At 38.5% G+C, this 26,963-nt stretch overlaps 1 protein-coding gene across 2 annotated transcripts in view; it reads right to left on the reverse strand.

The window, feature by feature from the left end:
- Positions 1-26,963, reverse strand: part of FCHSD2 (FCH and double SH3 domains 2) — a 318,513-nt gene that overhangs the window by 62,226 nt on the left and 229,324 nt on the right. For both annotated transcript variants that reach the window (XM_008020056.3, XM_073019212.1), the window contains 2 exons: positions 22,742-22,864; positions 5,238-5,333 (listed from right to left, as the gene is read on the reverse strand). In XM_008020056.3, coding sequence (XP_008018247.1) covers positions 5,238-5,333; positions 22,742-22,864 — 219 coding nt within the window. The remainder of the gene's footprint in view (positions 1-5,237; positions 5,334-22,741; positions 22,865-26,963) is intronic.

Consider the following 26,963-nt stretch of genomic DNA (forward strand, 5'->3'; position numbering starts at 1 on the left):
CACGAAGAGGTTCCTAGAATCAATCCCCCATGGATACCAAGGGAAAACTGTTGTTATTTTACACATGAGGAAGCTGAATCACAAAAGTGAAATATATGTAAATAAACTGCTAGTTGAGACACCCAAACTCATGTTTTCTCCATTGTACACCACCTGTATGAATCACTAACCCCAGTGTGATCCATGTGTCAGCTGAATGACTTTAACATTGAGATCCTAATAAATGTGTTTATCAGTTCTCTCTCACAGAATATCCTTATTATAGAGAGGAAGATTTAAAGGCACATTCCATATCCTCCTCAGAATAATTCTGCATTAAAAAGTCATTTCAGCAAAAAAAGATGTATTTTACTTTTTCTAGAAAGAGCTCTGGCTTTCTGGTATCATCTGAGAAATGCTAATTGAAGATATAAAGAAAGAACACTTTAGAAATCAGTAACTCTCTTATGGAAATATAGATAAGAAAATCCTTCAGTATTAACCATGAGACAGCTATTAAGTTACTACATAAGACAAAGCTTGCCATTGGTCACCGTCACTTGTAGTCATCTTTTGGTTAATACTAAAATTCTACCCAAAAAAGCCCTAAAATTAAATTACCATAATAATACTGTGACTATACATATTCAACTGGGTGCCTTGGACTTTTGTAGGGAAAACAGTTTAGTTTGAAAGGGGTTATATTAAAAAGTTAAAAAAATTTTAAGACAGTTTATGAAAATCAGAAGGAAATAAGAGTTACATTTTATCACAGTGGTAACTTTTAAAAGTCCTAGAACTTTCCTAACTATATCTTATGTAAATTTAGATAAAACATTTGCTGAATTCTCTTGTCTGTAAGGCCTTAAAGGCATATGCAAAGTATATGTAAGTGCTTAGTAAATGAAAAATAAATGTTTTAAACCCATAAGCAGTTCAAAATCCCTAACTCAAACTATAAAATTCAAAATAAAAGAACAATACTGTCCTGCCCCTGCAATGGGTCTCATCCTATTACTATCTTACCTGAATACATAGTTCTCCATTTACCATCATATATAAAACTCAAAAATAACACCTGGTTGCATCCCACTTTCATCACCAAGTCTACGTGCTATTTCAGGTACAGTTATGTACTTTCAAACTTTTCTGACTCTAATGCTTATTAGCTGAGTGATCTTGAGGAAAGCAAATTGCTTTTCTTTCTTTCAATTTTTTTTTTTTAGACAGGGTCTTGCTCTGTCACCCAGGATGGAGTGCAGTGGCACGATCACGGCTCATTGCAACCTCCACCTCCCGGGCTCAAGTGATCCTCCCACTTCAGCTTCCTGAGTAGCTGGGACTACAGGTGTGTTCTACCATGCCCAGCTAGTTTTCTGTATTTTTTTTTTTTTTTCTTAGAGACAGGGTTTCGCCATGTTGCCCGAGTCTCAAACTCCTGGGCTCAAGCAATGCACCCACTTTGGCCTCCCAAAGTGTTGGGATTACAGGCGTGAGCCTCTGCACCCAGCCAGATTTCTTAACTTTAGTTTCCTTAACTGTAAAAGAAGGATTAAAAATAGCACCTACAATATAGAGTTGTTGTGAGATAAATTAATACAGGTAATGCCATTAGAAAATTGTCTAGCATGAAATAAATGTTCAATGAATGTCACCTATTATTTTTATTCTTTTCAATTTTTGTTTTCGCTTCCTGGCATGTTGTTTCTCCCTCTTTGCATAAACTGCAATTCATCTTCAAGATCTAATCCATAACAAGTAGACACAATCCAATAAAAAAATAGAAACAAGGTTTGAATAGACATTTTACCAAAGAAGATATATGAGTGGCTAATACACTCATGAAGATACTCAACATCATTAGTCATTAGGGAAATGCAAACCAGAACCACAAGATACTATTTCATATCCACTAGGATGATTATAATCAGAGCCAGACAATAATAAATGTCTGGCTGAGGCAGGAGGATCTTTTGAGCCCAGAAGTTCAAGGACAGCCTAAGCAACATGGTGACATCCCCTCTCTACTAAAAATAAAAATAAAATAAAAATTAGCTGTAGTCCCAGTTACTTGGGAAGCTAAGGTGGGAGGACTGCTTGAGCCAAGGAGGTTGAGGCTGCAGTGAGCCGTGATTATGCCACTGCACTTTGGCCTGGGAGACAGAGTAAGAAGACCCTGTCTTAAAAAAAAAAGGCTTTTTAAATGATTGAAGGTATGGAATGATTTTTTAAAATCATAGGCATTTATCTTTTTCCATTATGAAAAAACTAATTGCTTCCCAAGTCCTGCACATTTCTTCTTAGAAGACAGAATAGCAGAGCAGAAATAACATTACTATTGCAATCACAATAGTAACATGTCATTAATTTACCATATGACTCTGGACAAGTCTCCCTTATTAGGCTACAGTTTCCCCTTTAATAAAGACAAGATTAACTATAAGGTTCTCTCCAGCACACCCACTGAAGAAAATTAAGGTGCTTCACACAAGATGAAAAATGAGAAGCTCAATTTCTTCACTATAAACAGGGAAGGAAATTCTTAATTTATAAGAGAAAACACAGTTGGTGCATTAGGAGCCTCTTATATATGTATATACATAACTTTCATCCCAACACCAGGTCCCACCCTTCATTAACATGCAAACCCACACGTCCCATCCCTCCCGCCCTTGACCCACACCCCATATACCTCAGCTATGGTCATTCTCAGAGCACTGACAGGGGAGAGCTCAATATCCACCAGTTGGGCGGCTTTTAAACTCTGCCCAGTAAAGATTGCACAAGGACAAAAAACATAGCATAGAGTTAGAAATGTAAGGCAAACAAGGACACAACACCTAAGAACATTTAGCACAGTGTTTAGAAACAAAGGATTTAGGGCTGTAGTTGGGCTGGGAAAAAGTGAGATGAGAGTCACTGTTATTTTTCTGTGGAAAATAGCAGTGATAAAATAACATCAAATTAGTCATAATTTTAAGTCAAGCTTGACAAACTTGTCTCTACCCTGTATCTTCTAATGCTCTGCTTCATCCCTCCCAGGCTTCGAAGAAATCAAATCCCAGGAGAATGTGAATAAGTCATTGGCAAAGGCTGATTTTATTTAAAAAAAGCACTATGACAAAGGGCAAACGTTGTAATATAGAGGGAAATGCTGATTTCCTACATTTCTTTATATAGCTGCTAACAGAGCTACTTACAAGTGTAAGAAAAGTAATGAAGATACCTCTGGCAAATGTGTTTCTATTAAACTGATACCATTAAACTCTGGAACTATATCACAAACTCCCCTGGTTCTGGTTCTAAATTTATCAAAATACTTTATGAATATAATTTGACTTTCCTTTTGGCTTGCCTACATTGAGAGAATGTGCTAATAATGCCAACATGTGCCTTCTCATTTTGCAGAAGTTAAATTTCATTTCTATGTTACCAAATTAGCATTTTTGTTCTTTTTTAAAAATTTAAATAATGGCAAACATTTCCCATAAACTCAAGGACAATTACTGTATGCTTTTAAACAACTGCCAACTGGGGCCGGGCATTGTGGCTCACACCCGTAATCCCAGCACTTTGGGAGACTAAAGTGGGTGGGTCGCTTGAACTCAGGAGTTTGAGACCAGCCTGGGCAACATGGTGAGACCCCCCATCTCTATTGAAAATACAAAGAAAATAGCCAGGCATAGTGGTGTCTGCCTGTGGTCCCAGCTAATCAGGAGGCTGACGTGGGAGGATCACTTGAGCCCAAGAGAGGGAGGTTGCAGTGAGCTGAGATCACACTACTGCACTCCAGCCCTGGTGACAGTGAGACCCTGTCTCAAAAATAAAATAATAATAATAAATAAATAAATAATAATAATAAAAAATAAGTGAAAATAAAAACAAAAATTGCCAGTTAGAATCTACAGACAGAAAGTAGATTAATGATGTCACAGGCTGAGGTGAGGGGCATAGGGAGAGTGCCTGCTTAATGGGGTCAGGATTTCTTTTTAAAGTGATGAAATGTTGTGGAACTACAAAGTGATGACAGTGCACAGCATTGGAAATGTAGTGACAGTGAATCAATCTTACACTTTAACTATGGTTAAAATGGTAATTTTTGTGTTATGTGTATTCTGCTACAATAAAAAAAATGGCAGCGACGTAGAGGCATTAAAAGAAATTGCTAATTTGAGGTTTAATATTCTAAGAAATCCGAAAGGAATTGTAAAAAGCCTATAATCTTTTATAAGACCCACCAAAATATTTCATACACATGTTCATTATTCCATTTATTAATTCTATTCTGGTTAAATTTTTTTTTTTGAGATGGAATCTCACGCTGTCATCCAGGCTGGAATGCAGTGGTGGGGTCGGCTCACTGTAACCTCCGCCTCCCAGGTTCAAGTGATTCTCCTGCTTTAGCCTCCCAAGTAGCTGGGATTATAGGTGCCCACCACCACGACCAGCTAATTTTTGTATTTTTAGTAGAGATAGGGTTTCGTCATGTTGGCCAGGCTGGTCTTGAACTCCTGACCTCAGGAGATCCACCTGCCTCGGCCTCCCAAAGGGTTGGGATTACAGGCGTGAGCCACAGTGCCTGGCCTATTCTGGTTAAAATTTAACTACTGATTTCTTTGGAGGGGTACAACATAAAGAGTTTCAGGGAGGCCGGACGCAGTGGCTCACGCCTGTAATCCCAGCACTTTGGGAGGCCGAGGCGGGCGGATCACAAGGTCGGGAGATTGAGACCATCCTGGCTAACATGGTGAAACCCTGTCTCTACTAAAAATACAAAAAATTAACCAGGCCTGTTGGTGGGCGCCTGTAATCCCAGCTACTGGGGAGGCTGAGGCAGGAGAAAGGCGTGAACCCGGGAGGCAGAGCTTGCAGTGAGCCGAGATTGAAAACAGCACTCCAGCCTGGGTGACAGAGCAAAACTCTGTCAAAAAAAAAAAAAAAAAAGAGTTTCAGGGAAAATATAATTTAATTTGAGTAAACGTATTGAATATTTTTCTTCTTCCCTCAGATGTTTTCAGGTTTCAGAAACTTGTCTTATAACTTAACCTCATTTGGTAGAAGGTTGTTAGCATGAAGACACTGAGTTTCTTGGCCACAATTCAGAAAAAAGTCGTCATTATTCTGCATCCTTACAGTTTTGTTATAAAATTGATGAGATACACTCAAGTTTTTTCCATCTGTCTACACCAAGGATAACTGTTACTTGAGCACAAACACAACTGAACAACACATGAAATGAAAATCTGTAATTCCCTTACAGTATCACTGTCACAAGGCTGGAACTGGAAGGGCTGGGGTTTGTGAAATACAGCATTCTCTTGCAAAAACAGTTGAAGATTGTAGTCCCGTACCACCTAAAGAGAAAATAAAATATCTTTAGGTCTTTAATGAGGTTAAAATGTCCAATTACATTATTAAGTTTAAGATTTATTCTGCTGTTTTCTATACAAATGAGAAATCATCCAACACTGTGGTAAGAAAGAAATGACGTTACACATTTTTTCATTTTAGACAATTGTTATTATTTATCTGTACTATTTTCTCAAAAATAAATTTGGAAAGTGATAGTTTAGAAACTAGATCAGATTTGGGAACTGGACAATATACAAAACCTTAAGAAGGCAAGAAGATAGTTTTTACACAAAAATCTATTCTGTGTAATACAGAACAGGGTGCACATAAGGAAGCACATTGGTCTTTTCCATCTCTCCCAGCTCTAAAATTTTATGGGCCTCTTAAAGTCTGTTTCATGGCCATTGCCATCCACTAGGAAACTGCCAGATAATCCTATCCACAGCACCAAATAGTGTTTGTAGAGTATTTCTCAGCACCTTCTTGAGGAGGTTACACACTAATTACCATCTTACAGCATACCAAGAAGACAGGCTAGAAAGGAATTTCTTTTTTCTCTCTTTTTTTGAGATGGCATCTTGCTCTGTTGCCTGGGCTGGAGTACAGTGGCCCAACCTCAGCTCACCACAAGCTCTGCCTCCCAGGTTCATGCCATTCTCCTGCCTCAGCCTCCCGAGTAGTTGGGACTACAGGCGCCCGCCACTGCGCCCTGCTAATTTTTTTGTACTTTTTTAGTAGAGACGGGGTTTCACCGTGTTAGCCAGTGTGGTCTTGATCTCCTGACCTCGTGATCCGCCCGCTTTGGCCTCCCAAAGTGCTGGGATTACAGGCATGAGCCACTGCGCCCAGCCTGGAATTTCTATAAAAGAAGAATTCTGATACACAGAAAGCAGAAGAACAAATAGCACAGAAAGGCAGCCATCTGAAAAAAATTCATTGTATTTACATACCTTGGGAAAGAGTGGAAATCAGCATCTGATGGGGCACCCCACTTTCTATTTTGCTAACACATGGCTTACCCCTTACTTATCTTTCATTTGCAGTATATTATAGCCCATTAGCACCTCTGCTAGAAGATGGGCAGAAGAAAAAAAAAGTTCAAAGTAACTCTGTAGCTCTAATTTAGTAGTCCTGGGAAAAGGGATAATTGAGGAGATACAAAAAATAGTAGGTGTATATTGCATTTTGTTTACCAGTGCAATCCCAGTTCTCTATTGCTTCCCACCCCCTCACTCTACCAACCATTTATTGAGAGAGTTTACCAGGTCCAACATGAAACCCAGGGATGAGGGGGATATATAGATGAATAAGATGAACAAACAAGGTTAGTATCTTCAAAGAATTTATAATATGGAAACTGGGTGAACCAAACACACTACATAATTAAAATACACCACAGAGTGTGTAGAGGGTATGGGAAGAGAACAAGGTGATATTTAATCCAGGCCGATGATGGGGTGAGATGAGGTGAGGAGTCGTTAGAATATGGTCTGGGAAGGCTGGCTGAATAAACATATTCTCAAAGAGAAATGTACTTTGTTCTCTTCTTGGATTCCAGCTTTAAGCTAGAATAGCTGTGAAAGCTCATTACACAGCCCTCAGAGCCTCTCTAATCACCATGCAGAAAAGTTAAGAGGATCACCTCTCTAGCTGCCAAACCTGTCCTCAAGCACTATTAATCTTTTTGTTTTGTTTCTCTTGAGGAAGAGGTTTCAACCTTTTAAAATTTTAAACTCTTTGTTACGGAAAATTTCAAATACACATGTAAGTAAAGACAACAGTGGAATGTATCCTCATGTCTTCATCACCCCGTTTCCAAAACATCCCCTTATGACCAATATTCTTTCATCTTTAAGCCCATCTACCTCTTCTACTCCTAATTATATTGAAACAAGTTCCAGACATATCATTTAATTTATAAATATTTCAGTACATCTAAAAGATAAGGATTCTTTTAAGAAAATATATCCACATTACAATTTACAGTAAGTACTTATAAAGCAACAAGTTCTCAAATTTCCCTGATTGTTTCCTTTATTACAAAAAAGTTTTTCAAATCAGGATACAAATATAGCCCCCACAGTGCAACTGCACGATGCTGTTTAGGTTTCCTTTCCTATACACGTTTCTTCATCTATCTCTGCTTTTCTCCCTCTTGCAATTTAATTGTTGAAGAAACTAGGTTTTTGTTCTGTAGAGTTTCCTGCAGTCTGGGAAAAAAATGACAAAGATGTAATTTTTATTACATCCTTGTAGTATTCTGTTTCCAGTATTTCCTATACATTGGAATGGGTGCTTTTTGTCTTGTTTGTTTATTTATTTTCTCGAGAAGGTAACATTTACTTCCATCAGGAGGCTTGCTTCTTTTTACAAACAGCTGTAGTGGGCTGAATGGTAGCGTCTCAAAAGATATGTTCATGTCCTAATTCCCAAAACCTGTGAATGTCACTTCATTTGGCAAAAGTGGCTTTGTAGAAGTCCAAGATCAAGTGTTGACAGTTTGATTTCTTCTGAGGGTAATTATTGTCAGCTTGTAGTTGGCCATTTTCTTCTGGTATCTTCATGTGATCTTCTCCCTGTGCCTGTTTGTGTCCCATTCTCCTTTTTTTTCCAAAAAGTTTTAATTTTTAATTTTTGTGGGTATATAGTAGGTATTTATATTTATGGGGTACATAAGATATTTTGATACAGGACTACAACGTATAATAATCATATCAAGGTAAATGGGGGTATCCACCACCTCAAGCATTATTCTTTGTATTACAAACAATCCAATTATACTTTTTTATTTTTATTATACTTTAAGTTCTAGGGTACATGTGCACAATGTACAGGTTTGTTACATAGGTATACATGTGCCACGTTGGTTTGCTGCACCCATCAACTCATCATTTACATTAGGAATTTCTCCTAATGCTATCCCTCCCCTAGCCCCCCACCCCAACAGGCCCCAGTGTGTGATGTCCCCTACCCTGTGTCCATGTGTTCTCATTGTTTGGCTCCCACCTATGAGTGAGAACATGCAGTGTTTGGTTTTCTGTCCTTGTGATAGTTTGCTTAGAATGATGGTTTCCAGCTGCATCCATGTCCCTGCAGAGGACTTGAACTCACCCTTTTTAATGGCTGCATAGTATTCCATGGTGTGTATGTGCCACATTTTCTTAATCCACTCTATCACTGATGGACATTTGGGTTGGTTCCAAGTCTTTGCTATTGTGAATAGTGCTGCAATAAACATATGTGTGCATGTGTCTTTATAGTAGAATGATTTATAATCCTTTGGGTATATACCCAGTAATGGGATTGCTGGGTCAAATGGTATTTCTAGTTCTAGATCCTTGAGGAGTTGCCACACTGTCTTCCACAATGGTTGAACTAATTTACGCTCCCACCAACAGTGTAAAAGCATTCCTATTTCTCCACATCCTCTCCAGCATCTGTTGTTTCCTGACTTTTTAATGATTGCCATTCTGTTGTGAGATAGTATCTCATTGTGGTTTTGATTTGCATTTCACTGATGATCAGTGATGATGAGCATTTTTTCATATGTCTGTTGGCTGCATAAATGTCTTCTTTTAAGAAGTCTCTGTTCATATCCTTTGCCCACTTTTGAATGGGGTTGTTTTTTTCTTGAAAATTTGTTTAAGTTCTTTGTAGATTTTAGATACTAGCCATTTGTCAGATGGGTAGATTGGAAAGATTTTCTCCCATTCAGTAGGTTGCCTGTTCACTCTGATGATAGTTTCTTTTGCTATGCAGAAGCTCTTTAGTTTAATTAGATCCTATTTGTCTATTTTGGCTTTTGTTGCCATTGCTTTTGGTGTTTTAGTCATGAAGTCTTTGCCCATGCCTATGTCCTGAAGGGTACTGCCTAGGTTTTCTTCTAGGGTTTTTATTGTGTTAGGTCTTAGATTTAAATCTTTAATCCATCTTGAGTATAAGGTATAAGGAAGAGATCCAATTTAAGCTTTCTGCAAATAGCTAGCCAGTTTTCCCAGCACCATTTATTAAATAAGGAATCCTTTCTCCATTGCTTGTTTTTGTCAGGTTTATCAAAAGTCAGATGGTTGTAGGTGTGTGGTGTTATTTCTGAGGCCCTTCTTCTGTTCCACTGGTCTACATATCTGTTTTGGTACCAGTACCATGCTGTTTTGGTTACTGTAGCCTTGTAGTATAGTTTGAAGTCAGGTAGCACGATGCCTCCAGCTTTGTTCTTTTTGCTTACGATTATCTTGGCTATGCAGGCTCCTTTTTGGTTCCATATGAACTTTAAAGTAGTTTTTTCCAATTCTGTGGAAAAGTCAGTGGTAGCTTGATGGGGATAGCAATGAATCCATAAATTACCTTGGGCAGTATGGCCATTTTCACGATATTGATTCCATTTGTTTGTGTCCTCTTTTATTTCGTTGAGCACTGGTCTGTAGTTCTTGAAGAGGTCCTTCACATCCCTTGTAAGTTGGATTCCTAGATATTTTATTCGCTTTGTAGTAATTGTGAATGGGAGTTCACTTATGATTTGGCTGTCTGTCTATTATTGGTGGAATGCGTGTGATTTCTGCACATTAATATTGGATTCTGAGACTTTGCTGAAGTTGCTTACCAGCTTAAGGAGATTTTGGGCTGAGACAATGGAGTTTTCTAAATATATAATCATGTCATCTGCAAACAGACACAATTTGACTTCCTCTTTTCTTAACTGACTACCCTTTATTTCTTTCTCTTGCCTGACTGCCCTAGCCAGAACTTCCAACACTATGTTGAATACAAGTGGTGAGAGTGGGCATCCTTGTCTTGTGCCAGTTTTCAAAGGGAATGCTTCCAGTTTTTGCCCATTCAGTATAATATTGGCTGTGAGTCTGTCATAAATAGCTCTTATTATTTTGAGATATGTTCCATCAATATCTAGTTTATTGAGAGTTTTTAGCACGAAGGGCTGTTGAATTTTGTTGAAGCCCTTTTCTACATCTATTGAAATAATCATGTGTTTTTGTTTTTTTTTTGAGATGGAGTCTCACTCTGTCTCCCAGGCTGGAGTGCAGTGGTGCGATCTTGGTTCACTGCAAGCTCCGTCTCCTGGGTTCACGCCATTCTCCTGCCTCAGCCTCCCGAGTAGCTGGGACTACAGGTGTCTGCCACTGTGCCCGGCTAATTTTTTGTATTTCTAGTAGAGATGGGGTTTCACCGTGTTAGCCAGGATGGTCTCGATCTCCTGACCTCATGATCCACCCAACTTGGCCTCCCAAAGTGCTGGGATTACAGGCGTGAGCCACCATGCCCGGCCGGTTTTGTTATTTTTAAATGTATAATAAACTATTGTTGATGTGGTCACCTCATTGTGTCATTGAATACTAGATCTTATTCATTCTATCTAACTATATTTTTTGTACCCATTAACCATCCTGGCTCCCCCCACACCTGACTACCCTTCCCAGATTCTGGTAAACATCTTTCTACTCTTTATCTCCATGAGTTCAAGTTGTTTTACTTTTTTAACTTTCACACATAAGTGAGAACATGTGAAATTTGTCTTTCTGTGCCTAGTTTGTTTCACTTAACATAATGACCTCCAGTTTTATCTATGTTGTTGTAAATGACAGGATCTCATTCTTTTTCATGGCTGAATAATACTCCATTGTGTATATATACCAAGTTTTCTTTATCTGTTCATCTGTTAATGGACACTTAGGTTGCTTCCAAATCTTGGCTATTGTGAATAGTGCTGCAATCAACATGAGAGTGCAGATATCTCTTTGATATATTGATTTCCTTTCTTTGGGGTGTATACCTAGCAGTGAGATTGCTGAATCATACGGAAGTTCTATTTTTAGTTGTTGAGGAACTGCCAAACTGTTTTCCATAGTGGTTGTACTAATTTACATTCCCAGCAACAGTTTACAAGGGCTCCCTTTTCTCCAAATCCTCACCAGTGTCTGTGTTACTGCCTGTCTTTTGGATAAAAGCCACTTGAACTAGGGTGATATACTATCTTACTGTAGTTTTGATTTGCATTTCTCTGATGATCAATGATGTTGAGTACCTTTTCATATGCCTGTCTGCCATTTATTTTTATTATTATTTTTTGAGACAGGGTCTCACCCAGGCTAGAGTGCAGTGGTGCAATCTCAGCTCACTGCACCCTCTGCCTCCCTGGCTGAAGAGATCCTCCCACATCAGCCTCCTACAGACATATGCCACATGCCCTGCTATAGTTTTGTAATTTTTGTAGAGATGGGGTTTCACCATGTTATGCAGGCTGGTCTCTAACTCCTGGGCTCAAGCGATCCGCCCACCTTGGTGTCCCACAGTGTGGGATTACAGGCGTGAGCCATTGCACCTTGCCCTGTCTGCTTTTTATATGTCTTTTTTTTGAGAAATGTCTATTTAGATCTTTTGCCTATTTTTAAATCGAATTATTAAATATTTTTCCTATAGAGTTATTTGAGCTCCTTATATATTCTCATTATTAATCCTTTGTTAGATGGATATTTTGCAAATATTTCCTCCCATTCTGTGGGTTGTTGCTTCACTTTGTTGATTGTTTCCTTTGCTGTGCAGAAACTTTTTAACTTGATGTGATCCCACTTGTCCATTTTTGCTTTGGTTGCCTGTGTTTGCAGGGTATTACTCAAGAAATCTTTACCTAGTCCTATGTCTTAGAGAGTTTCCTAATGTTTTCTTTTAGTAGTTTCATAGTTTGAGGTCTTAGATTTAAGCCTTTAATCCACTTTAATTTTTGTATATGGCAAGAGATAGGGGTCTTAATTCTTCTGCATATGAATATAAATATCCAGTTTCTCCAGCATCATTTATTAAAGCGACTGTCCTTTCTCCAATGTATGTTCTTGGCAACTTTGTCAAAAATGAGTTCACTGCAGATGGGTGGATTTGACTCTGGGTTCTCTATTCTGTTCCACTGGTATTTGCTTTTATGCCAGTACCATGCTGTTTTGGTTACTATAGCTTTGTAGTATAATTAGAAGTCACATAATAGGATTCCTTCAGTTTTGTTCTTTTTGTTCAGGATAGCTGGAAAGCTTTGGTTATTCTGGGTCTTTTGTGGTTCTATAAAAATTTTAGGATTGTTTTTTCTATTTCCATGAAGAATGCCACTGGTATTTTGATAGAGACTGCATTGAATCTGTAGATTGCTTTGGGCAGTATAGACATTTTAAGAATATTGATTCTCCCAATCCAACAACATGGAATATCTTTCCATCTGTTTGTGTCCTCTTCAATTTATTCCTTCCTTCCTTCCTTCCTTTTATTTTTTTGATGGAGTTTTGTTTCGCTTTTGTTGCCTAGGCTGGAGTGCAGTGGCATGATCCTGGCTCACTGCAACCTCCATCTCTTGAATTCAAGTGATTCTCCTGTCTCAACTTCCTAATTTCTGTCATTGTAAGAGATCTTTCGCTTCTTTGGTTAATTCCTATGTATTTTAATGTATTTGTAGCTATTGTAAATGACATTACTTTCTTGATTTATTTTTCAGAATCTTGCTGCTGGCATATAGAAATGCTACTGATTTTTGAATGTTGATTTTGTATCCTGCAACTTTACTAAAGGTGTTTATCAGTTTGAATATTTTGGTGGAGTCTTCAGGTTTTTCAAAATATAAGCCTATATCATCTGCAAAGAAGAATAATTTGACTTCTTTCTTTCCACTTTGGATGCTCTTTCTTTCTTTCATCTGACTGCTGTAGCTAGGACTTCTAGTATTATGTTGAACAACAGTGGTAAAAGTGGGCATCCTTGTCATGTTCCAGATCTTAGAGGAAAGGCATTCAGTTTTTCTCCATTCAGTATGATACTCATCGTGGGTCTGTTATACATGGCTTTTATTGTGTTGAGATATGTTTCCTCTATACCCAGCTTATTGAAGGGTTTTATCATAAGGGAATGTTAAATTTTATCAAATGCTTTTTCAGCATCAATTGAAATGATCATACAGTTTTTGCCCTTCATTCTGTTGATACGATGTATCATGCAGAGTGATGTGTGTATGTTGAACCATCCTTGCATTCTTGGGATACATTCCACTTGGTCATGATGAATAATCTTTTTAATGTGTTGTTGAATTCAGTTTGCTAGTATTTTATTGAGGATTTTTGCATTAATGTTCATCAGGGATACTGGCTTGTTTTTATTTTTTGATGTGTCTTTGTCTGATGTTGGTATCAGGGTAATGCTGGCCTCAGAGAATAAGATGGGAAGTATTCCCTCCTCCTCTATTTTTTGGAATTGTTTGAGTAAAATTGGTATTAGTTCTTCTTTAAATATTTGGTAAAATTTCACCACAAAGCCACCCAGTCCCAGGCTTTTCCTTGCTCAGAGACTTTCTATTACAGCTTTGATTTTGTTACTTGTTTTTTTGTCTCTTCAGGTTTTGAATTTCTTCATGGCTCAATCTTGGTAAGTGTCCATTCTCACAATGCTATAATGAACTACCTGAGACTGGGTAATTTATAAAGAAAAGCAGCTTAATTGACCCATGGTTCTGCAGGCTGTACAGGAAGCATGGCTGCGGAGGCTTCTGGAAACTTACAATTATGGCAGAAGGCAAAAGGGAAGCAGCTTAGTCTTACATGGCAGGAGCAGGAGGAAGAGAGAGAAGGGGGAGGTGCTACACACTTTTAAACAACCAGATCTCATGAGGACTCACTCACTACCAAGAGAACAGCAAGGGGGAAGTCCACCCCTGTGATCCAATTACCTCCCACTGGTCCCTCCTCCAACATTGGGGATTATTATAATTTGATGAGATTTGGGTGGGGACACAAATCCAAACCACATTGGTAGGTTGCATGCATCTAGGAATTTATCCTTTTTTTTTTTTTTTTTTTTTTGAGACAGAGTCTCAGTCTGTCGCCCAGGATAAAGTGCAGTAGTGCAATCTTGGCTCACTGCAACCTCTGCCTTCCTGGATCAAATGATTCTCACACCTCAGCCTCCTGAGCAGCTGTGATTTCAGGCATGTGCCACTACACTCGGATAATTTTTGTATAGTAGAGACAGGGTTTTTCCATGTTGGCCAGGCTGATCTCAAACTCCTGGCCTCAAGTGATCCACCCACCTTGGCCTCCTAAAGTGCTGTGATTACATGTGTGAGCCATCGCACCCAGCCCTATTTATCCATTTCTTCTGGGTTTTCCAATTTATTGGCATGTATTGTTCATAGTAGCCTCTAATGATCCTCTGAATTTCTATGGTATTGGTTGTAATGTCTCCTTTTTCACTTCTGATTTTATTTATTTGGTTATTCTCTCTTTTTTTCCTCACTAGTCTGGCTAAAGGTTTGCTGATTTTCAACAGTCAAGCCGAGAGCCAAATCACGAATGGACTCCCTTTCACAACTGACAAACAAACAAACAAACAAACCCAAAAAACAAAAACCTAGAAATATAGCTAACGAGGGAAGTGAAAGACCTCTAAAAGGAGAACTACAAATCACTGCTGCTCAAATAAATTAGAGATGATACAAACAAATGAAAAAACATTCTATGCTCATGGATAAGAAGAATCAATATCATAAAAATGGCCATACTGCCCTAAGCTATTTATTTATTTATTTATTTATTTATTTATTTATTTATTTATTTTCAGAAGGAGTCTCACTCTGTCGCCCAGGCTAGAGTGCAGTGGCACAATCTCAGCTCACTGCAACCTGCGCTTCCTGGGTTCAAGTGATTCTCCTGCCTCAGCCTCCTGAGTAGCTGGGACTACAGGCATGAGCCGACTAATTTTTGTATTTTTAGTAAAGATGGGGTTTTACCATGTTGGCCAGGCTGATCTTGAACTCCTGACCTCAAGTGATCTGTCCATCTTGGCCTCCCAAAGTGCTGGGATTACAGGTGTGAGTCAGGTGCCCAGCCTGCCCTAAGCAATTTATAGATTCAATGCTATTCCCATTAAACTACCATCGACATTCTTTGCAGAACTAGAAAAAACTATTTTAAAATTCATATGAAACCAAAAAAGAGTCTGAATAGCCAAGGCAATCCTAGGCAAAAAGAACAAAGCTAGAGGCATCACACTACTCAACTTCAAACTATATCACAGGGCCATTGCAACCAAACAGCATGGTACTAGTACAAGATCAGACACATAGACCAATGAAACAGAATAGAGAACCCAGAAATAAGACTGCACCCCTAAAACCACCTAATCTTCAACAAACCTGACAAAAAGCAAAGGGGAAAGGATTCCCTATTTAATAAATGGTGCTGGGATAAGTGGCTAGCCATATGCAGAAAATTGAAACTGGACCCCTTCCTTACACCACATACAAAAGTTAACTCAAGATAGACTAAAGACTTAAATGTAAAACCCAAAACTATAAAAACCCTAGAGGAAAACCTAGGCAATACCATTCAGAATATAGGCATGGGCAAAGATTTCATGATGAAGATGCCAAAAGCAATTGCAGCAGAAGTAAAAATTGACAAATGGGATCTAATAAAACTTAAGAGCTTCTGCACAGCAAAATAAACTATCAACAGAGTAAAAACGCATCCTACAGAATGGGATTTTTTTTTTTTTTTCAAACTAAGCATCTGACAAAGGTCTAATACCCAGCATCTATAAAGAACTTAAATAAGTTTACAAGAAAGGACATTCAGAAGTGGGCAAAGGATATGAAAAAGTGGGCAAAGGACATGAACAGACACTTTTGAAAATAAGATATACATACAGCCAGCAATCATATGAAAAAAACTCAACATCACTGATCATTACAGAAATGCAAATCAAAACCACAATGAGATACCATCTCACACCAATAAGAATGGCTATCAATAAAAAATTAAAAAACAAGGGATGCTGTCAAAGTTGTGGAGAAAAAGGAACAGTTTTGCACTGTTGGTGGGAGTGTAAATTAGTTCAACCTTCATGGAAGACAAGGTGGCAATTCCTCAAAGACCTAGAGACAGAAAAACCATTTGACCCAGCAATTCCATTACTGAGTATATCCCCAAAGGAATATAAATTGTTCTGTTATAAAGACATATGCTTGCTTATGTTCACTGTAGCACCATTCACAATAGCAGAGACATGGAATAAACCTAAATGCCCACCAATGATAGACTGGATATAGAAAATGTGGCACATGTCTGGGCGTGGTGGCTCATGCCTGTAATCCTAGCACCTTGGCCAAGGTGGGCGGGTCACCTGAGGTCAGGAGTTTGAAACCAGCCTGGCCAACAAGGCAAAACCCCATCTCTACAAAAATACAAAAATTAGCTGGGTGCAGTGGTGGACGCCTATAATCCCAGCTACTTGGGAGGCTGAGGCAGGAGAATCGCTTGAACCCGGGAGGCGGAGGTTGCACTGAGCCAAGATCATGCCATTGCACTCCAGCCTGGGTGACAGAGCAAGACTCTGCCTCAAAAACAAAAAGCAAAAAACAAAAAACAAAAAAAAAAAAAAGAGAAAAGAAAAGAAAATGTGGTATATATACACCACAGAACACTATGCAGCCATAAAAAAAGAATGAGATCATGTCTTTTGCAGGAACATAAATGGAGATGGAGGCCATTATCCTTAGCAAACTAATGTAGGAACAGAAAAGCAAATACCACAGGTTCTCATTTATAAGTGGGAGCTAAATTATGAGAACACATGGGAACAAAGCACACTGGGGCCTACCAGAGGGTGGAGGGTAGAGGGTGGGAGGAGGGAGAGAATCAGGAAAAATAACTAATGGGTGCTAGGCTTAATATGTGGGTGATGAAATAATGTGTACCAAACCCTCCATGACACAAGTTTACCTAGTAATCTGCACATCCTGCAAATGTACCCCTGAAATTAAAATTAAAGGGAAAAAAAGGTTTATCAATTTTGTTAATCTTTTCAAGAAACTAGCTTTTCATTTCATTGACCTTTTGGTACACAACTTTTGTTTTTTGTTCTTTTTAAAGAGACAAGCTCTCGCTCTGTCGCCCAGGCTGGAGTACAGTAGCATGATCATAGCCTGCTGTAGCCTCCAATGCCTGGGCTCAAGTAATTCTTCCGCCTCGGCCTCCCGAGTAGCGGGGACAACAGGTATGCACCACCATGCCTGGCTAATTTTTAAATTTTTTTTGTAGAGATAGGGTCTTGCTATGTTGCCTAGGCTGCTCTTGAACTCCTTACCTCAAGCAATCCCCCCACCTTGGCCTTCCAAAGTATTGGGATTACAAGCATCAGCCACTGTGCCCAGCCTCCTTTGTTCACTTTTAAATTGGGTTGTCTCTGATGTTGACTTGTAAGAGTTCTTTGTATATTCTGAATATGAAATTTTTATCAGATATACGATGTGCAAATATCTTCTCTCATCATTTGGGTTGATTTCACATTCTTAATAATATCCTTTGATGCACAAAAGCTTTTAATTTGATACAGTCTAATTATCTATGTTTTCCTTTGTTACTTGTGCTTTCAATGTCAAATCTGAGAACGCACTGCCAAATCAAGGTCATAAAGATCTACCTCTATGTCTTCTCTTATAAGTTAGATCATTGATCCATTTTGAGTTAATTTTGTGAGGTAAGGGTTCACAATTTCATTGAACTTCATTCTTTTTTTTTTGAAACAGAGTCTTGCTCTGTCGCCCAGGCTGGAGTGCAGTGGTACAATCTCAGCTCACTGCAACCTCCACCTTTTGGGTTCAAGTGATTCTCCTGCCTCAGCCTCCCAAGCAGCTGGGACTACAGGTGTCCACCACCACGCCCAGCCAATTTTTGTATTTTTAGTAGAGACAGGGTTTCACCATATTGGCCAGGCTGGTCTGGAACTCCTGATCTCATGATCCACCCACCTCGGCCTCTCAAAGTGTTGGGATTACAGGTGTGAGCCACCACGTCTGGCCTGAACTTCATTCTTTTGCAGGTGGCTATCCAGCGGTCCCAAAACCTTTTTCTGAAGAGAATATTCTTTCTCTACTGAATAGTCATGGCACCTTTGTTGCAAATCAATTGACCATAGATGTTCAGGTTTATTTCTGAACTCTCAATTCTATTTCATTGGTCTATATGTCTATACTTATGTCTATATCACACTATCTTTACTACTGTAACTTTACAGTAAGTTATGAAATTGGGAAGTGTGAGTCCTCCAACTTTATTTTTCCTTTTCAATATTATTTAGACTATTCACGGTCCCTTGTAGTTCCATATTAATTCGAGGATTGGGCTGGGTGCGGTGGCTCAAGCCTGTAATCCCAGCAGTTTGGCAGGCCAAGGAGGGCAGATCACTTGACATCAGGAGTTCAAGACCAGCCTGGCTAACACGACGAAACCCCATCTTGACTAAAAATACAAAAAAATTAGCCAGGCATGGTGGCATATGCCTGTAATTCTAGCTACTTGGGAGGCTGAGGCAGGAGAATCGCTTGAACCCGGGAGGTGGAGGTTGCAGTGAGCTGAGCTCATGTCTAGCCTGGGTGACACAGTGAGACCCTGTCTCAAATTTAAAAAAAAAAAAAATAATTGAGGACCAGCTTTTCCATTTCTGCAAAAAAGGCCATTGGAATTTTGATAGGGACTACACTGAATCTGTAGATCATTTTGGGGAATATTACAATATTAGCAACATAAAATCTCCCAATCCATGAACATTTATTATATGCATTTATGTCTTTTATTTCTTTCAGCAATGTTTTATAGTTTTCAATGTACAGGTCTTTAAATCCTTTGGTTAAATTTATTCCTACATAGTTTATTCTTTGAGTATTATTGTAGTTGGAATTATTTTCTTAATTTTCTTTTTGGATCATTCATTGATGGAATATAGAGATGCAACTGATTTTTGTGCTTTTATCTTATATGTTGCTAAGTGTATTAAGTCTATTAGTTTTCTTTTAATGGATTCTCTGAGAGTTTATGAATATAATCATGTCATCTGCAAAGACAGGTAATTTTAATTCTTCTTTTTCAATTTGGATGCCTTTTATTTCTTTTTCTCACTGAATTGCTCTGGCTAGGACTTCCAGTACAATGGTTAATAGCAGCGGTGAAAATGGGTATCCTTGTCTTGTTCCTGATACCAGCAGGGGAAACTTTCAGTCTTTCATTATTGAATACGATATTGGTTGTGGGGTTTTCACAAATGCTATCCTGTTATGTAGGTTCCCTTCTATTCTAGTTTGCTGAGTGCTTATCACAAAAAAGTACTGAATTTTGTCAAGTCTTTTTCTGTATCTATTGAAATGATCATGAAGTTTTTTCCTTCCTTTTATCTACTTTTTTTGGGTTAGACTTCAAGGTATTAAGAACAGTAACATTAGACAATTTAATTTTCAAATAAATGTAGAATAACATTGTAATTTTCTGAATTCTTTTTTTAAATTTATTTTCTGAATTCTTAAATGAACTTTGTTATTAATTGGTTTCCTTATCGAGACAAAAAGCAAGCACACACAAACAGATTATAAAGGCCAGTAGAGCTATCTTTGGAGTTACTATCCTAGAGAAAATACCTATGACAACATCTGCTTCAGTTACATATGCAAAGCATTTCATAAAATATTAAGAAGAAAAGTAAGCTTCATAAATAATTAAAGTTTAACAAAAGCTCCTAGGGCCATCTGTTCCCATTTAGGGGATGAATAATATAGAAAGCACTTTAACATTTACAGTATGTTGGATGAATTACCACCAAAATATCTTTGGGAATATGTCACATTTTGAACAAGGTAATAATGATATAAAATAAAAAAATCTAAAAAGTGTCAAACTTCCCTTTAGGTTGCTTTCAGCAGCATAGCAAGAGCAGCATAACAAGCTCTTCGTAACAGAAAAGCACATGGTATAAAACTTGTAGGCCTCCTCCGGTACAAGTCAGAACGAAAGGGCACATCTCCTAGACACATTATTCTTATTAAATTTTTATTCCTACCACTTTCAATTTAAATGTAAGAGCATCTCATTTATTTCTCATTTCTGGGGAGTGAGATACTCATATGAGTGAATGCAGAAAATGAAAGGTTATCTCTTTATGTGTCCAAACTAGTTCATAAATTCTTAATTCATTTTCTATTAAAATAATACAAGCTAAAGAGAATATAGTAGAAGAGCATGGAAAGCACTATGTGTGAGTGTGTAACCTCAGGCCAAGCCACATAAACTTCTGAGTCTAATTTCCTCCATATAAAATGAACACGGTAATGGCAACCTCATGGGATTCAAAATATACCCCATGCTAAAAGTCTTAAATTGTTAAGTGTGTGTAAAATATTAGCTATCTGTTATGACTATGTTTCCTGTTTTATAAACTAAGGGTAGTGTATCCAGTCCAACTTATTCTTGGAAAAAAACGTTTCAAAGAATTTTGCTAGAAGATAACCTCTCTGATAAAATTAGAATAAATGTAATTGGATTAAAAATACAGTTTATAATAAAATTAGAAATAAAAATGTCACCCTACCACCCTACCACATATTCCAACTGAACGGAAACTGCAAAACTCATTTCTAAATAATCATGGGTTAATAAGGAGAAAAAAACAAAAATAATAACAAAAGCCCTACATATCACAGAATGCAGTTCAAGCAGAAAATCCCTTTTTTTTTTTTTTTAAGGTTTAAACAAATTTACTTAAAAACAAGAAAGGCTGAAAATATAGGATCTAAATAGAAAAAGAAGTTTGAGAAAGAACAATAACAAACTATAAGAAAGTAGAAAGAAATAATGAATATAAAGGCAAAAATTAAGGAAATAGAAACAACACTGAGAAGCACAATAAAGGTCATTTTATCTGGTTCTTGGCAAAGATTAATAAAATAGACCGGTGAGTCTGATCAAAATAAGACGGACAGCACAAACAATATTAAAAACAAAAACAGAGACAATTCTAGAAGCAAACAAGTTTATGACATCAAATCTGATAAATGGACAATTGTCTAGGAAAATTGGACATTTTAATGAAATGGATAATGGTCTAGGAAAATGTAAGTCACCCAAACATACTGAAAAAGAAACAGAAAACCTAAATGGACAAATAAACATAAAAAATTAAATCACGGCTGGGCATGGTGGTTCATGCCTGTAATCCCAGCACTTTGGGAGGTGAGGAAGGTGGACCAATTGAGGCCAGGACTTCAAGACTAGCCTGACCAATATGGTGAAACCTTGTCTCTACTAAAAATAACAACAATAACAACAACAACAAAATTGTTCACTAGTCAAAAATCAACCACTTTATAGAAGGAACAAAGATGTTTTTCATAGACTTTTCCCCCAAAATTCTTTTCTGAAAAATTCAAATATATATGCATTAAAATCAAACAAATTATACAGTAAATACTTATATACATACTATATAGATTCTCCAATCAACATTTTACATTTTCCTTTTTTTCTTAGATTTTGGGGGGTAACAATATAAGAAAACAGATATATGACAGGACTTCAAAGCACCAAGCTAGTGATTTTTGTATTTCCATATCAACCTAGCATTTTTAACACTTTTCTAAACACAGAATTGAGAGCTCTGGTACAGTGAAAACGAGAATATATACACAAGAGGCATTCAGGATGAAGAGTCTGTGCTTTTCCTTCCTGTCTTTGGACACTGTCATGTGAAAATGGATATCCTGATCCCTCTCCTAAAAGTATTAGCCAGTCCTCACTCTCCCTGACAAAAAAAAAAAAAGAAAAAAAGAAAAAAAAAAAAAAGAATTGAACTGGATCTTTTAAAGTAGCAGCTATGAAATGCATATTTTTAAAAAATGCATTCCTTTAGTCAGGAAACATTTATTGTGCATTTAATTTGTCAGACAAAAAACATTTACTAACCACAGGAACAATTTATCTTCCAATGGATAGTTTCACAACTGCAAAACATTTTAATCTATCGAATCTTGAAGAAAAGTCATTACATTTATTTTCTCTGCATACAATGTGACATGTCAGCAAACTTGATGGATCTCAACACTTTTAAATGAAAAGACTGCTATCAAAGAATTACAGCATATAGATAATAGGGCTTAATTTGAAAAACAAACAACAAAAAAAACAAACCAAGACCTTGTTGTTTTTATAACAATTACAAAACGCTCCTTTTCCCTTTGTGCTCTTTTAATACTCTTTGTACTGACACATGACCTGTTGTTTCCCCCATGTGAGCAGAGTGCATTTAAACTTTGAGCAGAATATAAAACGTTTAAACCTTTCTGAAAGGCAATGCACATGGCAATGGGCCAATGTTCTAAGCTACCTTGTATCATCACCTCTCCTTTTGCCCTTGGTGCCATCTTCACCAAGTCATCACCAAGGAGAACAGAATCTCCTCCAACTTTGTTAGAAGGAATGCTGTTACCAGGAAATTTGTCTGTTAATGCATTCTTCTAATATCACTGGTACCTTCATTTTCTTTGTATGCAGAAATACTTTAGCTCCTAAGTTGGATAACACTACACATTGCACCAAAGGTAACTTACCTTGCTGGAGTTTTCTAATAAAAACTGGAATGTGTTCTGTACAGCTTGACATGTTTCTAGCTCAGTCCGGCTGAAGGCTATTAAATAATCCTTGAGATGATCATACACATTTCCATCAAGAGCCTGTAATGGAGTAAATAAAAGCAAAAAAAATTATAGTAAAGCTTTGACACATGATACCTTCTGTCTATGAGAAAAGTAGGTATGTTCAGTTTAAAATCTATTATTAATAATAAATGGACAAAAGATATAGATTGTAAGTAAATATGAACAGTTAACAATCACTTGAGAAAATGTTGACTCTCTCTAATAAACAGGAACTAAAAGAGGTAAGATCCAATATTGGTAAAGCTGTGGGAAAACAGGACACAACTTAGAGACAAAATGCGTGGGTTCTGATCTTTGCTCATCTGCTTAGGTGTAGGAGTTAAGTGAAATAATAAATGTGAAAGGATGCAGGTGCAGTGCCTGGAAAAGAGTAGACACTCTATAATATAAATTTCCTCCGTTTTCCCCCTATCATTATTGGTAGGATTATACATTGGTATATGTATATTTACTAAACAGCAGTGACAGAAAAAACACAATAGAAATATTAAAAAAAAGAAAAGTGGGGCCGGGCGCGGTGGCTCACGCCTGTAATCCCAGCACTTTGGGAGGCCGAGGCGGGCGGATCACAAGGTCAGGAGATCGAGACCATCCTGGTGAACATGGTGAAACCCCGTCTCTACTAAAAATACAAAAGAATTAGCCAGGCATGGTGGCAGGCGCCTGTAGTCCCAGCTTCTCGGGAGGCTCAGGCAGGAGAACTGCTTGAACCCGGGAGGCGGAGGTTGCAGTGAGCTGAGTTTGTGCCACTGAACTCCAGCTCTAGGTGACAGAGCAAGACTCAGTCTTGGTAAATAAGTAAATAAGTAAGTAAGTAAATAAATAAATAAATAAATAAGGTTGTCTTTTTGTTGTTGGGTTGTAAGACTCCTTTACATATTCTGGATACTAGATTCTTACAACATGTATTATTTACAAATATTTTCTCCCATTTTATGGGCTGTCTTTTCACTTTCTTGAAAGTTTCTTTTGATGTACAAAAGTTTTACTTAAAAAAAATGAGATAAGGTCTTGTCATGTTTCCAAGGTTGGACTCAAACTTCTGGGCTCCAGTAATCCGTCTGTCTCAGCCTCCCAAATAGCTGGGACCATAGGCACTCACCAGGACCATAGGCACTCACCGCTGCATCCGGCTTATAAGTTTTAAATTTTGATGCAGTCTAACTTAGCTATTTTTCTTTTTTTTTTCTTTTCTTGAGACAGTCTTACTCTGTCCCCTAGGCTGGAGTGCAGTGGCGCCATCTCGGCTCACTGCAAGCTCTGCCTCCCGGGTTCACACCATTCTCCTGCCTCAGTCTCCCGAGTAGCTGGGACTACAGGTGCCTGCCACCACGCCTGGCTTTTTGTTTGTTTGTTTGTATTTTTGTATTTTTAGTAGAGATGGGGTTTCACTGTGTTAGCCAGGATGGTCTTGATCTCCTGACCTCGTGATTCACCCACCTTGGCCTCCCAAAGTGCTGGGATTACAGACGTGAGCCACCACACCTGGCCCAGCTATTTTTCTTTTGTTGCTTCTGTGTTGGTATTATATCTAAGAATCCTCAATGGAAGTCTTCCATTGTATCTTATGTTTGGCTGTCCCATTAAACTTTTACTATGTTTTTTGTTTGTTTGTTTGTTTTTGTTTTTGTTTTTTAAATACACAAATTCTGTCCCAAAAGCACTGAGTAATAAAGCTGCACCTTCTATAGTGCTTACACCACTAGATGACACCATGGAGTACTTCAAATTTAGGCATTGCAAATATTTTTACTATGATTTCCATGTAATTATGTAACATCACCAGAGACACTGCTGGTGTTAAGTCTGAATAAATTTCCTACATCAGGACATACTTTTCCTGAACTTGTTTAGAGAAAGAAACATATAACATCTTCTGATATAAGGTTTCTGCCTTAGAAATGGTCTTGGTGGACAATCATAACAAGATTATGCTTTGGCAGGAAACCACTGGAGTATTTTATTTGAGTACAGCAAATGGTAATACAGGCATCATGAGCTCAAAAAAAAAAAAAAAAGGCATGAATTTTAAGGTGAACCAAATACCCACACAGTTTCTATTATCTCAGTAAAATATAAACAGTATCCACTGTGCCCGGGCTCTGTGCTAGCTGTATGGGTCTGAGTGAGAGGGAGGAAAAAAGTTGAAAAAAAAAGTACCAAAGTTCTGCTGGTACTTCTGTTTTTGACCTTACTATAATCAGGATTATTTCTGATTATAGATATTTCTCACTAAAGGCAATGTACTATTAATTTTGATAGAAGTATATCAGAAATCAGGAATTATACTTTCACTCAGCTTCTTAAATCCTACTTAAAAAAATCTAGCTGGGTACCGTGACATGTGCCTATGATCTCAGCTACTTGGGAGGCTGAGGCAGGAAGACTGTTTGAGCCCAAGAGTTTGAATCTGCAGTGATCTATTATCATGCCACTGCACCCCAGTCTGGGCAACAGAGCGGGAGCCTGTCTTTAAAATAAATAAATAAATAAATAAATTTCTAAACACTTTATAAAGACATTTAAGAAGTAATTTGTTGTTATAGTATATTTCACTTCAGCAATAAAACATACATTATCTCATCATGAGATAATAACTGACGCATGTATTCCAGGGTCCACCAGTAGACACGATTATTGAAATGGCTGCCAAAGCCTTACCAAAGTGATGGCAGTGGCTGCTGCCATCATGCTGGCTACAGCAGGGAAGTACTGCTGGGGCTGCACACTCCATGGAGCCAGTGGCTCCGGGGCCCTGCCCCTTCTGAGTTGGGATGGGAGCTCCCCAGGTACCACTGCAGTTGCCCAAACTGCAGCTGCAGACCCTGGCCTCCTGGTCTACGGAGCAGGCAGGAGCCCCACCCTCCTGAGAGGGGCCACAGCTGCCCAAACTGCAGCTGTGGATCCGAGCTTCCCTGTGTTCCCAGAGGAGGGCCAGGAAGGGTCCCCTGCCCCTGTCCCTTGCTGGCTTGGGGATGTCTGTTCCCGCTGCCTGGCCTCTCTCTTCTCCTGCAGCCCACTCCGATTAGCGGGGTTGAAACTGAGCCCTAGGGCCTTGAATAGCAGCGGGAGGCAGAGTCCTGGGCAGAAGAGGGTGGGTTCCCAGTAAGGCCCCACCTTCAAGCCAGGGAGGGCCTGAAGACTGGGGGTTGGACTGCCAGTCCGGCAGACCAGAGTGGGGACTGGTGGTCCCTCTTCTGGGCCTTCCCATGGCTGCCCATAGACCAATCTGCATACACTTCCCCCATTTTGAGGTCCATAAAAGCCCTGGGCTCAGCCAGAGCAAGGCAGAGGATGGCCAGAGGAAGAAGAGGGCAGAGAGAGGAGGGGACGATCAGTTGCAGAGAGGAGTATTCTCTCTGCTAATAGCTGGAGACGATGGGAAGGCCAGCTGCAGAGAGGAGCACTCTCTCCACTGAAAGCTGCAGAGACAACCTGCCAGCAGAGAGGAGCTACTCTCTCTGCTGAGAGCTTCAGAGACCTGCAGACATCCGAATGACTTGCCTGTGGAGAAAAGCCACCCTCTCCAGGGCCTCCTCTCTGCTGAGACCTGACACTCCAAGGGACGATATGCCTACAGGGAGGAGCTACCCACTTCTCTGAGCTGTTCTAACAGTAAATAAAACTCTTCTTCTTTACCCTTCACTTGTCTGCCTACCTCATACTTCCTGGACACAGGACAAGAACTCGGGCAAAGGCGCCATGGCCACAGAGGTTTCTAGCCAGAAAAACTGGTACCCCAGAGATCCCGTAACAAAAGGAGGTTGATTAGATATACTGAACTTTTGTTGATAGTTTTGAATTTGATGTAGAAGCATCTTTCTTCACTTACATTGGCAGAATATCAACCAGAATTATACAGATGTGCATTATTTAATATAAAAGAGTTAAAAAATGGCAACTTGGTGCACTAGTAGTACCTAACTACTTATATGAAAAAGATTTACTTCCAACAGGGATTTGAAACATTCTTTTAAAAAAGGTAAATCCCTACTTAATAGTAATAAATCCTAGTTTTTACTATCTTAACAGTTCACAAGCACAAATGTATTTCAGTCCTGCCCTCTCTTCTTTTCTGGGTAGGCAAAAAACTCTGTAAGCCTTTAAGAGTAAG

The sequence above is a fragment of the Chlorocebus sabaeus genome, chromosome 1 (assembly GCF_047675955.1).
Source record: "Chlorocebus sabaeus isolate Y175 chromosome 1, mChlSab1.0.hap1, whole genome shotgun sequence".
Lineage (NCBI taxonomy): Eukaryota > Metazoa > Chordata > Mammalia > Primates > Cercopithecidae > Chlorocebus > Chlorocebus sabaeus.